The sequence below is a fragment of the Prorops nasuta genome, unplaced genomic scaffold, assembly GCF_024137725.1.
Source record: "Prorops nasuta isolate Cenicafe-Biocafe unplaced genomic scaffold, Cenicafe_Pnas_1.2 PNAS00004, whole genome shotgun sequence".
Classification (NCBI taxonomy): domain Eukaryota; kingdom Metazoa; phylum Arthropoda; class Insecta; order Hymenoptera; family Bethylidae; genus Prorops; species Prorops nasuta.
This window is the reverse complement of record NW_027116801.1, coordinates 911,756-928,154: the sequence shown is the minus strand read 5'-3', so window position 1 is coordinate 928,154 and position 16,399 is coordinate 911,756. Positions and strand designations below refer to the sequence as shown.

The following is a 16,399-nucleotide window of genomic DNA, read 5'->3' as shown; positions in this document are numbered from 1 at the left end:
TGCCAGCTTAAGCCGGAGACGCAGAAAGCCGAAAGCGAGACTGGAGGTGCTTAAGGGGATCCTGGAGAATAGTAAATCCGACAAAGATCGAAAGAGAGAAAAAAACACAGGCTGGAGGTGGTAGAGTAGAGATAAAGTTTCTAGAGACAAAGAAGACCTATAGAATCATATATATATATATATAGAGAGAGAGAGAGAGAGAGAGAGAGAGAGAGGAGGGAGATACCAAAAATTCTAGGAGGACTGGTAAGAGAAGGAAGAAGAGCGAAAAAGCATCGAGATCTTTCAGAGAGGGAGAGAGAGAGAGAGAGGGAGCGTCATAGTGTGTATAGGTACATATATGTGTGAGTGTACATGTAAAGAAGCAGACATTGTGTAAGAAAGGGAGGGGGGTGGGGGTGTGGATGTTTCTGAAAGGGATTGTAGGGGGATTGAAAGAAGAGAGTAAAGAGAGTTGGGTATAGTTGGTAAGTTTGAAGTAGAGTGAGTTGGGGTGGGGGGTAGGGGGGAGTGAGAGGTAGCGTAGCGTAGTGAGAGAGAGAGAGAGAGAGAGGGATGGAAGGAAGAAGGGAATCTCGTGGAGGAGTGGGAGGGGGAGGAGGAGGAGGAGGGGGAGGGGGAGGCGGGGTGGCCGAGGGCCAGGGTTGGAGAGGGAGGATGGTCGGCCCTGGGAGTCATCCTCACCGAGCGCTGGCCGTGCAACTGGCCATGCAAGCGCGACACCGGAACGCCCTGGCGGCGAACGGTGCACCGGCTGGACCCCATGCCAGGCCGCAGGCCCCACATTCGCGCGGTGGTGCCTGGCACTCGCACAATCAGCATCCCCAGCACCCCCAGCACCCCCAGATTCCTCAACAGTATGCCACCAACAAGGAATATCCCTACAGGCAGTGCCCGCCACCACCACCGCCACCACCGCCACCACCACCACCGCCGCTACCACCACCGAGATTCCACAATGGGTACACGCAAAACTTATACTCCATTTTTTACCATTTATTACCATCTTTTATCATTACGCAGGCTCTGCGAGAAACGAGAACCACGCTCGACTACAAAAAATCTCGAATAGCCTTGCATCCGAGATTTTTCGCTCTGCTCCATCTTTACTGGACACCCTGTATAACAAACGCTCTTTTCTCCGTACTATAGTGTAGTATGGTGCAGGCTGTTTTATTGACTCGTGTCAAATCATTAAATTCGTATAGAGCGAATGAATTTGAAAATAAAATTCTTATACCATTTTCGTGGGAAGACATTAATTAAAAAGTTTTTAAGAGTTAAAAGTTCTTTACTCGGAGACCTCCTATATATGTCCTGATGGATAATCTAAACCATATGCTTGATCTATAGGACAAGGTCGCCCAATGACTGTTCTCATACTCGAAGGCCCCGTGAAAGTCAAAGAATTTTTCATTTTTAATTTCTGAATTAATGTTTACATAAAATATGCCGTAAGAATCTTATCAATTTTTTCTTCGAACCTTTTGTTCAGTGTGAATTTTTCGGTTTTGCACGAGTCAAGTGGACACCTTGCTTAATTAACTATACTTTTTTTGCATATTTTTTTCTCTTAAAATTATCACGATAATCAGTGAGCTTGTTGGAAAATGGCCCAAGACTATCGTTGTAATTTGACAAATGTGATATATAGGGTGTGTCGATTTTCAAATTTTTAAGTAGATATCTCGAAAATTGTAAAGGATATAGAGAAAACTATTTCAGGCAATAAGCTGTAAAATTTTAAAGAGTATGGATGATGAAAATATAGAATTTGCATTGACCAACCCGGACCAACCTATTGAAGCTCGCACAAAGGTCATCTTATGGTTTTTTTTCAATAAGGAGATCTATAGGAAGGCTATCCCAAGAACTTTCCAAAAGTCACTTTTCATTGTATTCATTCGTCAGCGAGATATTTTGATTTGAATTTGCATATCTCTTAAACGACTGAATTAAATGAAAAAGTAAAAAGAGGGTTTTGGAAAAAAAGAGCTCTTGAGATGAGTTCCAAGGATATGTAATAAAAAATATATATCTTCTTATTTAAAAAAAACTCAAATGAGCTTTGTGCGACCATCAAACAGATCTGCAGTCAATGATAATTTCACATTTTCTCGTAGTTTACTCCCCACCCTAAAGTTTTCCTTCTAAAATATTATCCTTTACATCTTTTATACTTTTCGAGATTGTAGCATATAAATTTAAAAAAATGAGACAGCCCTTGTATCGTTCCTTCATTTTGCTCACTCATCTTAATAATATATTTAACACAGTATAGTTCCCATTTCATGCTTATTATATAAATTTCATTATTAGTTCATTAAGATGAAATTTCATTTTGATGTTAGTTTTGAAATTGCGATGCACTAATTACTCTCAATTGAAGAGAATTTTTTTTTAACAGGCTTATTTAACATTTTGAATAAATAAACTTATTACTTATAAAAAATTAGATATTAAAATGTGTTTGCGATTCAATTGGACAATATTCTAGCCAAAAAGAAAAATGTGTGTCCAAAAATCCATTAAAAGCTTGTTTATTCAAAGCAGCTTATCCTAATATACGTTGACATGAGCTTTTTATAATTTATGATAGAAAAGGGTGCTTTAAAAATATTTAAAATTCACATATCTTTGTTTGGAGAGTTTTCTCGGTATTCTAAAAAAAAAAAAAAAAAAAATATATATCTTATGATGAAAATAAATTCGCTGGAAAAGACACAAGCTCTTGAATGGTTGTCCATATACAGGGGATGATACAATGCCTCTTTTAAAGTGGCTAAAATTTGTCAAGGATGTGGAGGAATGTTTCAGACGAGTTTGGCTATTCGTAGAGAGAGAAAAACGATTTGAAAAAGTAAAGAGAGGGAGGGGTTAAGGGGATGACGCGGAGGTCCTTAACCGCATCTTTCCTGTATTCGTGAGACGCAGAAGAGAGGCTGGCAAAAGCCCTAGTCATCCTTTTTCGTGGACATCCTGCGATATTCCGCGTTCTTCCCAGTCTTCTTTGTGCGAACACGCAATTTGAACCCACTGGTCTGCCTCCTCTCTGCCCCCAAACACGCCCCCTTTCTCGCATATCGATAGAAAAATTGCCAGATGCTTCCAATTTTACTCAATTCTTAAATACACTCCATTAAAATTCATATCTGCAGATTGCTTCTATGCTCAGCACCAAATTCTTACAACATTTTTTATTATGATGAGAAAAAAGGAAATTTTCCGTGTTCTGCAATCAGCCTCGAGTCTTCTCAGTCAGGGCGTAAATATAGCGAAACGCGTGTGATAAAAATTCAAGGTATATTGGCAGTATCGAGTGAAAATTTTAGTATCCAGGTGTGCAATAAAGTTATTACATATAAGAATTTTTGTCCCGGACACAGTGGTTTTCTTTGTGACGCATTGATGGGAAAATGCAGGCGTCCATGGAGAGTGCCTCCGCCCCACCTTCATTTTGTACACTCGGCAAAAACGACTTAAGGTCGTCGTACGGCTGCGACTGCACCGGGTAATTTTGTTTAGTCTCCGCTACGTTGCATTTTTTCAACTTTGCTAATATTCGCGACGTCGCGCGTACGTCAACCGAGAATAATATATGCCACTGTGTACAGCCTGTCGCGTATATCAGGACAATAATTTTAACCACGTATTCCTGACATTATTCGAAAAAAAAAAAAAAAAAAAAAAAACAGTAATTTTCTCTAAATCTCATATTTCAGGAGAAAATTTATCATTTGGCCAAAGTTGGGCCAACATTAACACAATTTTCATACTTTAAATTGGCTTAACTATAAAAATGATCATTTAAATCAATGCTGTGTGATTTTGTGAGTTTTAGAGATTTTGATCAAAAATTAATTGAGACGCAGGAATATATATTAGACTCGAAATAGTGTTAGGAAACATCTCGTTCTGGAGTATGGCACAATCAGCATTACTGATATCACAAAAAAAGGATAGCCTGAATTTAGGCATATTTGCTACAAAGAGCAAAAGTTTGCATAAATGTAAGAATGAAAAATGTAATTTTTAATATCCTCTATTTACACATTTGTTTTAATTCTTTTATAAGTCTCGCTTGATTGTACCATTTGCTCAAACAACGTATGCTGGATTCATTAATATATTGTTAATTATTGAAATAACTTTGCAGTTATTAAATTTACGAGAAAAATGATGAAGGATTTTTCATGTTCAAATGACGTCAGTATATATTCCCTTGGTGTACGAGGCATTCTGTATATAACAAATTTGTTCTTGCTACGCCACTGTATAGTGTGACACGAACCGTGCAACGTAGTAAACCTTGTACGCATCTGTTAGACCAGATGTACTCGATCATTTTTTCATCCACACCATTTTACATTAATTAAACGTCCAGAAATCCTCGATATAATCTAATTTACTGCAGCATAGGTCGCTTGGTCCGTTTTCTATATTCAAGTTTCAATTTTTTCTTCAAAATGCCACACATATATAGAGCGATACTTTACTCAAGGTGTTTCGAGCACATAACGTGTTTACATTGAGGGGGCGTGGGAGGCAATGATATCTGATATTCGCAGTAACGTTAAAATAGTAGAAATAAGAATTTTTAATTATTCCTCGAGATATTTATCGAGAGAAATAAAAATACTGATATTTACTTAAAAATTCTACCTAATATTCCTAATGACGTTGAAACAAAAATAAGAATAAATATTTTTTGAATCAAGCTTATACACAGACGCGACTGCTATAAAATGCAGTGTACACGCAGAGGGTTGATATTTCGCGTTATTCTTAAGAGAAATTGAATAAGGAAAAGCAAATTTGAAGAGATACACGCGAGATAACGGCTATGAAAGATTGTACGAGAAACTAATGGCGGATGGATAAAGTTCTTTTGCTCGAATTTCACTATCGTTTTCTCCCACCTAACCTCACTTTGTCTCTCTCGAGTCTCTGTATAATATAGAAACAGTTTTCTCGCGATAAGCGTCGTTGGAAAGTAGCGTTATGCTTTCAAATCTTAATTCTCGATTCCTTATCGGAGGAATTTGATTGGGAAGGAAATTAAATGACAGCACAGGAGTGGTTCTCGGCTTTTTCTTTATTTCCTATGGAAAGAAAATACAAAGGCGAAAGCAGCAACGTGATCGCATTGGCTGGGTTGGAAAACCAATCGGAACGATCTGTCGCGATTAATTCGCCATGTTGTTGATGATTTTTTTTGTGCAAGGTGCTTCCCACGGTCTCGGCGTCTCTTTATAAGAAATTCTTAATATAATAATAATAAACGAGATGATTGGCTCCTCGACTCAAATATTCTATATACTTTGTATGATTGCGTTAGGCGTTACGTAAACCGAGTGTCGTCGTGTATGATCGACCAGAGCAAAACAGAGTTGATATATTAAAGAGGAACTGTAGCAATATTGGCGTGGCTGCTTTCATCATATATATATATACATATATATATATGTCCCGCAGCTTTTATTCATTCAATTTAAAAGCACAAAAACCTCTTATCCTCCGAACGTTTTTTAGCCAGAAAATTAAAGGGGATGTGTCAATAGCGTTATATATATTATATGTATAAAAAGAGAAAGTTTTCAGCTTTTTTTTTTACTTTAGTGTTTTCGCAGTGGAGTCGTTGAGAGGAATAATATTTTTAGGCAGTGTTTGTACTGGCGGTACAAGTGATATAGGAAAGAACCTTGTACCTATGGACATTGTTAATTCGTCCTAAATCGAAAGAGTCTGCTAATTCAAGAAATGTAAAAAAATTAGGCAATGAAAATTGAATGATAAGTATAGTCTATGTTTAAAGAGAATACATCAAAGAATCTTGATAAATTATTTTCTGTAAATTACAACAACAGCACACTGAGATAAAAATTGTTTAATTTAAATAAATATTACAGGGAATACGTCCATTGAGATATGTACTTGGTTTTAATAGATAATTCATCGAATGAGAAATCAAATTTAACTCTTTAAATTAAATAGATCAATATCAAGTAAATAACTATTCATTTCAGATAAATATTCATCAAAATAAAGAGTATATATCTCAGTAGTAAAAAAGAATTCACAACAATATTTGCTTAAATCAAATATTATTTTTTCCCAGTGAAATTGAACAAAAAAATGGTCCAAGTTACAAGGCTCTCCCATATAAGATTGAACGACGAAGAATTAAAGCCGAGGTGCTAATTTTCACCGCATATAGGCATGACGGTAAAACGGAATAATTTAATTTTTAAAGCTTTTCTAATGGGTGGAGAGGAAGTAGACGCTAGCGAGAGTTGCTAAAATCTTGGAGATTAGCGCGAAGCCATTGCGAGACGAAGAAGAAGAAGAAAGGGAAAGAAAAGAAAAAGCGTGAAAAAGATTGGGAAAAACTTGCGAGGCGTCGACGGGTGAAAATGAAAGTGTTCGTTCTTGGTCGTCCGTCTCGTAGCGCTCACAGTCGCAGTCGTAGCTGGCAAGCGGCGTACAACAGTGTTTGTGCTTGCCTTGCCACCCCCCCCCCCCTCCACCATCCCTCCCTCTTGATTATCGTCGATTAGAATCGTTGTTGCTCCGCAGAACCCTCCTCCAACCGACTGGTCTGCCCTGGCCTAGACTAACCGGCTATCACTCCCCAACGATATTCTCCAATTCTTCCACATATCGATGTACCCCTATGCATCTTTTCCTATTCTCGTTTCCCCTCCGATCGTCCATTTCGTATCGTTCGTCAGAATTTTCCAATTTTTGTTTTTCTTCGACTTTCCCACATCTCTCTCCAACGCTTCGTCGTAGTTTCTCTTCCATTCTCAACTTTCATTACTCGAGAAACTCGATAAGAAATTCGGCAAACACCTATTATTTTTTTTGCACAGTACCAACATCCTACGCCATTGCTTCTTTATTTTTAAAAATTGTTCTTTCCTTATCAGAGATTCTCTCGCCGAACTCGAATATTCATCATAGCTACAATTTTGCATGCGATGGTCACCAGTTTTATTTCGTTTGATCGTAGATAAGTCGTGTTAAGATTGCTTGGAAGAGTAGTGGGAAAATGTGGAGATGGTATGAGAAAAATGCAGCGATAAAACTATGAACAATTTTTCGTTGTAACTGTGAATAAAATTCGTTGATATAACGAATAAATTCATTGATAGGACGAATAGTTCACTGTATAATGAACTATCCGTTGTATCAATGAATTCGGTTCACAGTAAGAAAGAAAAATTGTCCATTGGTCGAAACACTTTTCTTAGTGTGGAGCGAGGAAAAATTGAATTGGATGTGCACTCGTTTTGTATCGTTTTACTCAGTTTCTTCGAGAGCTGCGTCTGTGGTAATTCAATAATTTGTGCATCGAACAGCTCAGCTCTGACGACACTCTGTATAAACGGTACTACCACCAATCATCATACGAGCGATGCCCCAAGTTGTACGCCTATGCACCTCATATTAAACTTCCCCTGCATCCTCAATTTTCATTCATCGTACACAATTTTTATGAATTATCTACAACTGTCTCACGCCTAAGATACATAGTAATATTTTCTCTTACATTGTCAATTTTCATTACTCACAAAAATCGATTGGATTGAGAAAAAAACGGTTATTTTCTCATAGAGCCCTACGCCAATGTTGTTATAGATTTTTCTTTCCTCATCGAAGATAGAGTTGCGCACCTAAAATACACGAGGGCAGTCCGTCGCTCCATAATAATCGGATATTTTTTATTTTCCTAATTAATCAAGATTATCGATTCGGAGTTTATAAATATTAAGGATAGAAGGGGGGAGGGGGGGGGGGGGGATCGAAGGAGGAAAAAAATCAATTGGATCGTCATCTCTGTCGCGCTCTACTTTGTCGAAGAGAGCTGTGTCTGCCATAATTCAATAATATCTGTACATAGCAGTTGAACTCTGACGACACTAGACGGAAATGGCATTAAAGGCCCTTAAACTAAAGTTGCGCTACTTTTTGTCAGCTCTCTTGAATGTGTGCTTCTTGGCGTAACACAAAACAACGTGAAATTGCACTTACGTTATTACGCAATCCATCGTTGATTTTCATCTCCTTACGCCGTATACAGGCCGAGACGCACTTGATCGCTTACTCGGCCTCTATACACACATTTGTACGCTCGGAGACGTAAGAGAGCAGTATTATCTCGTTAACGAAACGTAAGAGATTTCAATATTTAGGACCATTTCCAAACCTTTCTTCTTAATTAATTGCAATCAAGCTTGTCTCGACGTTAAAACTTTACATCTCTGGTACAATTACAAAGATAAATGAACATTTTTACTTTATATATATATATATATAACTGTAAAATGTCACGTGACTCGTTCTTAGTATATCATATACACTTTTCGATAAGATTATTCGAAATACCGGAAATTCGTTCAACGACCAAGTGTGAAAAACGATTAAAAACGTAGCTTTTAGCAGGGACTGTAAATATTATAAAGGGTTCAATGATCGCAGGATTGTGCAAAAATTTGCTCGACGATGACACGAATTTCGAGGAAAATTTCTACGACGATTCAGTCGTGTCGTAGTGGCAAGCTTCTAACGTAAGAGAGAAGTGGTTGTAGGGGGAGGAGGGGGAGAGGGGGAGGGGGGATGCTCCATCACCGAGAACAAGAGCAGCTCATCCCATTGGCGTAGCATCCAATTCAATAGTGGGGTAATCTAGCAGCTCTCAGATAAAAGAACATATCTCTCATACTTAAAAAAACGTGGCTGCGATAAGAATTATTGTATACAGCCAACAACACATACACACAGTACAGCCAAGCTTTACGATAGAAGAAACCTTCGCACATATAAATATTTCTCCAATTCTTTTCACTCCCCCCCCCCCCCCCCCATTAGAAAAGTTTCCTTATTATGGCATTGGAAAGCCATGAAAAAAGTATGCAATCTCGTTGATGAACCCTCGGACTCGTTCGGAGCGAGAATTTCCAACATTTTCGCGCGCATCTCCAATTATCAGTCGCTGACAATAATTTCTCACGACTCGAGTGTATTGACGCAAATATACAGAATTTCTAACGGACTTCTCATGACGCACGAGCGAGCAGTTTTCTTGTAAAGCCACATAACGCTCTTATTAGACCAGTTTACTAATATATACGCGTTACACTTACATCGCTGTCGTGTTTGTTGCAAGCAGAAACCTATACAGTGCTTGCTTCCCTATACTCTATTGCTCTATACTGTGTATATAGGGTGTTCTAGTTTTTAGCTTCCGAGTCTTGAAAATTGACACATGTAACGAAACATCTTTTGGATAAATATCTCTCTTGTTGAGTTGGTTTACTAATACGCGTTATGCTTACATCGGTATCGTGTTTGTTGCAGGCAGAAATACATTGCTTGTTTCTCCAAACTGTATACTATATATACCGGGTGTCCCACTTTTCGAATTATGCTTCTTGAAAATTGAGACGCGTAACGAAACATCTTTTGGATAAGTAACGCTCTTATTAAACAAGTTTACACTTAGATCGGTATCGTGTTTATTGTAAGCAGAAACCTATACAGTGCTTGGCTCTCTAAACTGTCTATATACTGTATATACCGGGTGTTTCATTCTCTATATTCCGCATCTGGAAAATCGAGGCTAGTGAGAAAATATTTCTCGGACTGTTTGTTTGACCAGCGAAGGAGGACCACGTGTCACTGTGGTGCTGGTGATTTGACCTTGGTTTGCGCCCTTTTATCAGCTCAAGACTCTTGAATGTTTTCCGATCGAACGGTACAATTTTTATTGGCAAAATTTGTGCTGTAGCTCGCGCGCCAAGAGCTTTCGAAAACGCCATATGAATTTATGATTTCGTGCAGTCGTTCGCCAGATATTGCTGTTCGAAATTACAGAATAGGCAAGCAGCGACTATGCGCGTGTACGCGTAACGGTCACGCACACTGCTTCGGTCAAACAAACACCTACGTGCAATTTTAAATCGAAGTATCTCGCGAATCACCGGATGAAATCTTAGATTCTATGGTATTTTGCAAAGTTCTCGTGAGACAAATTACAAATATTTGCACAGCCAAACATGTATTTTTGCATTTAAAAAGCTTCGGGTGACCTTCGGCTGACCTCAGGATGCAAACCAAGGTCAAATCAATGATACTATCTTATGGAAATATAGGTTGGGAAGGGATCCACTGAAAACAGTATATCCGGGGGGTTGGAGTGGAGGGGAATCAACGAAACGAAACAAGCACACAAAGCGTGAAAATCTCGACTTTCTCAATTTTGTCGTTTCCTGCTCTCATTCTATCGCGAATACAGGACAAAGTTTTGGAAAAAAAATTGCGTATTTTTGCAACAAAAAATGCAATTTTTATTTAAGAAACTTAAAATTACTTTAGGGTGGCCTTTTAGAGGTTAAATCAGCAGAATCGTTGCTTAGGTACCTTTGAGCCGATCGAATTTTTGCTCGAAGCATATTTTTAAGGACCTCAGTTTTTGAGATATTCACGAGAAGGTTTTAGAACTGTGTACTCGGTATATGCTGGCAGGCTCGTGCACGGATATAGGTGACACGCGTAAAACACTGAAAATCAGGAATAATGGAAACCGAGTAAGAATCGATTTCCCTTTCATTATTCAAACTTTATTTCACTATAGTCATTTTATCCATTGTACCTTGGCTCGTGCGCTCTTTAATTTATTGAAAAATATTTCTTATTTTCTATGCGTAAAAATGCAAATACTTGTTTTCTTTTTAAATACTAATATAGAAGTAGGAAGAGAATACTGGAAGGAAGGGAGAATCTGATTAGGAAAATCCATTTTATTAGTTATTTTATCCATTGCGAGCTAGTTGACGCACCCTTCGATCAATTGTAAAATATATCTTCTCCACTACGCGTAAGAACGTAAATGTCCGCCCTTAAAACTGAAGTGTGTCCGGATAGTGGAGAGGGACGAAGGGGAGTGGGTTGATTAGAAAGATCCATCAGTTACGCAAACCAGAAAAGAGGAAACGAAGCAGCTTTTATCATTCCGATCGTCAAATACCTCCCCCGGACGCCATTACTGCTGCATGCATCATTCGGAACGTTTTAGGAACGTATAAAACGCATCGTTTCTCGTTCTTTGTGTTAAATTCAAATACAGAGCTAGATAACAAAAACAAATATTGCGATAAAAAATGTGTGAGAAAATTGTAGTCTAATAAATATTTTGGTTTTACAGGGATTGCCCCGGAGTTGGAACTTCGTCTGGTCCAGCTGGTAAGGAAGTTTCGTACCACGGGGGTGTAGGAGGATCCAGCGTGGGGTACAAACCACCCCAGCACAGTCCGCAAACTCGAGGACCTCCCTCTCATTTCCCTCAGGAGTCTGTCGGACCACCTGCAAACTCGCCACCTCTTCATATCAATATTTGTGGCCAGGTTCATTTTTGCTCTTCTTCCTTTATATCCATTATCCAAATTTAATTATATATATAATAAATAACAATCGTCCTTTGTCTCTTGTTATGTAGGAAAACACGATGCGAGGGCCACTTCTCAATCTCAGCCCCGGATTAGGAGCCAGTGGGGTGGACATTGAATATCGAAGACCCACGCAAGGTATCTTTTAAGAAATTCAATACGAAAAGGAATATTGGCTAATCTTAATGGGATGAGTGCTCCTAAATGTGCTCTTCATTGTTCAAACTGGATTTATTAAATTTGTCTTAAATTTCCTCGTAAAACTTGTCATCTTTCTGTCTGCTATTCTTATGATGCAAAAGAGTGTGTATAACAGTGATCAAACTAGTATGTAAACGTATAAATTTATTCGTCTTCTCAAATGTAAAATATATCAAGTTTTTTTGCATGGTTACCTTTCCCTATGTAAATAGAAAGTACTCACAGAAAGGTGTTGTGAAAATATTGATATCTCTTATATTTTTGCCAAAATAAATCAAGTTTTACTTATACAATCTATGACACACCTTTTATAGAGTTTAATCAGTTTTTATTAAACTTAACCTTGACATAATTTTGCACAAATTAGTCTGATTTAATTATTCTCAAATTAATATAAATAGCTTAACAATAAATCTTTCTACGGATATTTTTTAATATCTCGAACAATTAAATATTGTCTATAGAAGCCTAGTTTTCAACTAAAAATTTGTTGGAGGGGTGAGGAGTCCCCGTATATTTATTATGCAAGAGCATTGCACTAATGTTTACTTTCATTCATACGTTTTCAACTCGTGCGATATGTAATCACACTGAATTTTTGCAAGAACGTTTATATAATTTACGTATATGTAATGCAGAAATTACGTAAACACCTAAGCAATGACTATATTCTTTTTCCATTTTTTACATGGAGCTTCGCATTAATTTTCCCCTAAAACGATTGGGTTTTGATTAACGAAACGAAGCTACTTTGGACGATGGGAAATTGAAAAATTGATTTTAACTTGATTTCAGCTACGAGTCAGCTACCTCTGAGTCCTGTTCAGATCCAGCCATCGCCTCCTTATTACAGGCAACCTAGTCAGGATGATGGGAGGAAGGTAAGCCGGTTGTATCGTTCGAGGTTTTACCGGCTGTTGACGGTGCGACCTATCTGTGCGATAATATTATTTGCGTTCACTGAGATAATTCTACCGATAAGCACATCGATATTCCCATGGAAACATGGTTGATTTTCCAAACGAATCTCTGCTCGAGCAGCAAACTCCGGCAGCAGCTAGCAGATGTAGAAGAAACTTTGCAACTCGGAGAGAAATTATGTGTAAAATACAGGAGCAAACTGTTTCCCAAAAAAGCAAAAAATCATATTAAAAAAGAAAAAAGACTGAACGAAAGGAATATATTGATTGGAAAATGAAGCAAGTATTCGTGCAACGTGGACAATTCTCGCAATAGGAGTATCAATATTTAGAGTTTAATTGTGCTGAATCGAAATGACAATTTGGAAGATTAAATTGTTAGGTGCGAGAAATTGCTTGAAAATTGATTAGTCAATGAGAGTATTCTCGGTAGACGTTTGAGATTGTCCTTCAGAGGCTCTTGCATAGTCATCAGGATCGAGAGACAGCTAATGGCGACATAGAGCGAATTGTGGTAACGAGAGGTCTTTAATTTTCAGAGCGAGTCTCCGTCGAGGAAGAGGCGCAGAATATCGCGAAACGGGACGGTGTCGGGGATAGAGGTGAGGGAAACGACGCCACCGGCACCAGCATCGCCACTGCTGCACACGACTCCTCCGCCTTGGGAATTCCCACCGGCGCCCCAGAGACGCTCGCCGAGGAATCACCTACATGCGAGGGGCAGTCCTCTCGTCAGAAATCGTTATTCAAGGCTAACCGACACGCTCAGCCTCTCCTACTCGCTAATACCAGGTCACAACATCCACTCGAGCATCCATGGTCAGCACCACGGCATCCAGGGCTCGCATCACAACATCCAGAACAACCAGCACAACATTCACAATCAGCACCACAACATACACAACGCTCATCAGGCCCCGCACCCTCATCATCCTGCCAATACGGGACATCATCCTGCCCAAGGAGCCAATGGACCTGTTGTCATGGACGTTGGACAGGTTGGCGTCTCTGGTTTAGGGGTTGCCGTCAACGGAGAACCACTGTGGCATCCTCAAACCACCGGCTATAGGATTCCCTGCCAGCTGCACGGCATCTACACTCCTACCGGTGCACACGCATTCGCTCACTCCTGCCAGGTACGATCGATACGTCAACTCGTACCTTTCTCTCTTTCCTTCCTTCTTCCCTTCTTTCCACGCGCACTCCAACAGCTGCAACCTCTCCCCACTTTTTTCCACTCATCCAGACCCATATAGATCAGCCCAGAAAATACCAATATCCCCTATCAGGCCATCTACCTGTTTTTCTCAGAAATTATCAATCTTCTTCTTCTTATGTATAATACGTATGATGTGTGGCTGGTTAGTTTTTCACGTATGGTTTCTCTCAGGTAGCTCTTTCCGAGCATGCAAGCTGTGCTTGATACAGAGAGAGAGGGACCGAGAGTAAGCTCGGTGTGCTCGATCGATACATCAGCTTCTACCTTTCCTCCTTCCTTCCTTACTTCCAAGCACATTCTAACAGCTGTGTATGCTCTCCCCCCTCCCCATTACACCAAACTTCCACTTACTTTTTTCCACTCACCCAGACCCACGTTGATCGGAAAATAAGAATATCCCATCGGGGTCTCGCTACCTGTTTTTCTCAATAATTATCAATCTTCTCATTGTTACCTATATACATATATAGTAGGTATATTAGGTGAATAATTTTTCATCTTCTCTCACACAGCTCTTTCTCAGTACTCAAGCTTACTGTGCTTGGTACTGAGAGAGTGTAAGCCCAGTGTTCGATCGACGTATATCTCATTAGTATGCTAGTGCATAAGCCCTGTCTCTCTCCATACGTATGACATATGCCGTTGCTGCTTTTGTCACATACTGTATAGCCACAGTGGCACCTGTTTCCTATTTAGCAGACACACCTTATGTAAAAACCAGTCTTGACGCTCGCCGAACCATCTGTGTATTACTGGATATGGGACGACGCTGCCACTGGCAGCTGTTCAAATGGCCAGGAAGTTGAAAAAGTCAATTAGGCCATGAGAGTTTATCAAAGTAGAAGCTCCACCCAAAAATTTTCCTCAATCCTCCTAGGAGAGACTCGTATTTTCCTCCTGCTATATTCCACAGTTATCCAAAACTCATTCCTATAGGGTTTCTCTCTCGTGTATCGAGTGATTATATTTTTTAAAAGAGAGACAAATAGCTTTTGTAGATATTTCAGGTTTAAATTCTGTAAATTTAAAAAGAATGCAGCAATAAAGAGTTTAAACGAGGGATCGAATTAATGAAAGAATATGATTGTTTTTTATGCAGGTTACTCATCACCACCACAATCATTACTCGGCTGCTCATCCAACTCATCCAGGTCATAGCTCGGTGGGATCCATAGTTGGTGCTGCTTCTAGAGGGTATCCAACGCCAACTGGCGAGCCCGTTGCTGTACTCCACCATTCACATGCACCACCTCCACCGGTTTATACCACTCAATACGCTGTTCATCGTCAATATCCTCAGCAGGTTCGTTATTTACTTCAATTAAACTGATCTGACGCAATATACATATAATCAGCGAGCCATGGGTCACATCGATAAAGAGAGAGACTGAAAATTAAATTACACAATAATCAAATGAAAGCACAAAAGTGTAATTGCATAAATATATATATATATATTTTTTTTCATATTGTTATTGTAGAGAGAACCAGAGCAAGAATTACTAGAAAGCCATCATCATCATAGAGTCGGAGCAACTGCAGGGCCTCCGTTGCAATTGCCTCATTCGTACTCGCCCCCAGCACTCACAAGGGTCACATCGCCACCACCCATGTTTATACCAGAAGCGAGAGATGCCGCGTTAGGAATTTTACCACAAAGACGGCGACCTTCCAACAGCTCCTTGCTCAGGCGACCAAGATGGAGATGGAGGCCACCCCCCGTCCCGCCTACCTATCCTAGTTTTCTCTTCCACTTCTTGTAAGTCCCAACGCGAACGATGCTTTGTGGGAGCAACAGCTATTGTTATTATTATTGATAGGAGCAGAAGGGATCTATTGTGCCTGATCGTTCGATATTTTGTTTTGTTGAATCAGGGCCATGTTCAGCAATCACCAATTGGCACCTTACAGCCAGGCGGAATTATCCTCGTCGGATTCAGCTACAGAGAATTACGAAGCTTTGCTGTCTCTGGCAGAAAGATTGGGAGAGGCAAAACCTCGTGGATTAACGCGTACCGAGGTCGACCAATTGCCATCTTACAAATTCAACGCTGACACCCATCAGGGAGATCAAACCAATTGCGTTGTTTGTATGTGCGACTTTGAAGCTCTGCAGTCGCTACGCGTGCTGCCCTGCTCTCACGAGTTCCACTTGAGGTGCATTGATAAATGGCTTAGAGTAAGTACAAATCCAATATTCTTTCTTTATTTCTTTCCACGACTCTATCATCCTGTTAGCATGTGTACCGTGTATCGTTGACACCCTTCCCCAGATCTTCTACTACTCTAATTATATCATTTATATCAGAGACAATTTCCTTGTACCGACGATCAGCATATTCTCTTCTTTTGCCAGCTGCTGATTCTCCATTTGATTCCAGTTAGTCCTCCTTCTTCCACTGTCTCTTTTCTTAGCCTGTTGACTGGGTACGACGAGACATTATTCCTCTTGGGAATTAAATATCATAAAACGTTTTACTTCAGGTGTAATGTTATCACTTATCACCGTGAAGGAAAATAACCTCACTTTATGAAACAGATTGATTAAAAGCTTGTTTCCCGGTTAACAGGTTAAAGAGAGATACGTCAAAGTCACGAGAGAATTCTTCAAG

General features: G+C 39.5%; 1 protein-coding gene across 2 annotated transcripts in view; it reads left to right on the top strand.

Annotated features, from left to right (window-relative positions):
• Positions 1 to 16,399, top strand: part of mura (murashka) — a 42,272-nt gene that overhangs the window by 22,440 nt on the left and 3,433 nt on the right. Inside the window, exons 1-8 of one of the 2 annotated variants that reach the window (XM_066726586.1) lie at positions 628 to 962; positions 11,207 to 11,405; positions 11,498 to 11,585; positions 12,444 to 12,529; positions 13,108 to 13,704; positions 14,887 to 15,090; positions 15,269 to 15,546; positions 15,663 to 15,966. In XM_066726586.1, coding sequence (XP_066582683.1) covers positions 658 to 962; positions 11,207 to 11,405; positions 11,498 to 11,585; positions 12,444 to 12,529; positions 13,108 to 13,704; positions 14,887 to 15,090; positions 15,269 to 15,546; positions 15,663 to 15,966 — 2,061 coding nt within the window. In that variant the 5' untranslated portion in view covers positions 628 to 657. Of the gene's footprint in view, positions 1 to 627; positions 963 to 11,206; positions 11,406 to 11,497; positions 11,586 to 12,443; positions 12,530 to 13,107; positions 13,705 to 14,886; positions 15,091 to 15,268; positions 15,547 to 15,662; positions 15,967 to 16,399 lie in introns of those variants that run through there. The other variant, XM_066726587.1, reaches the window with a different exon arrangement.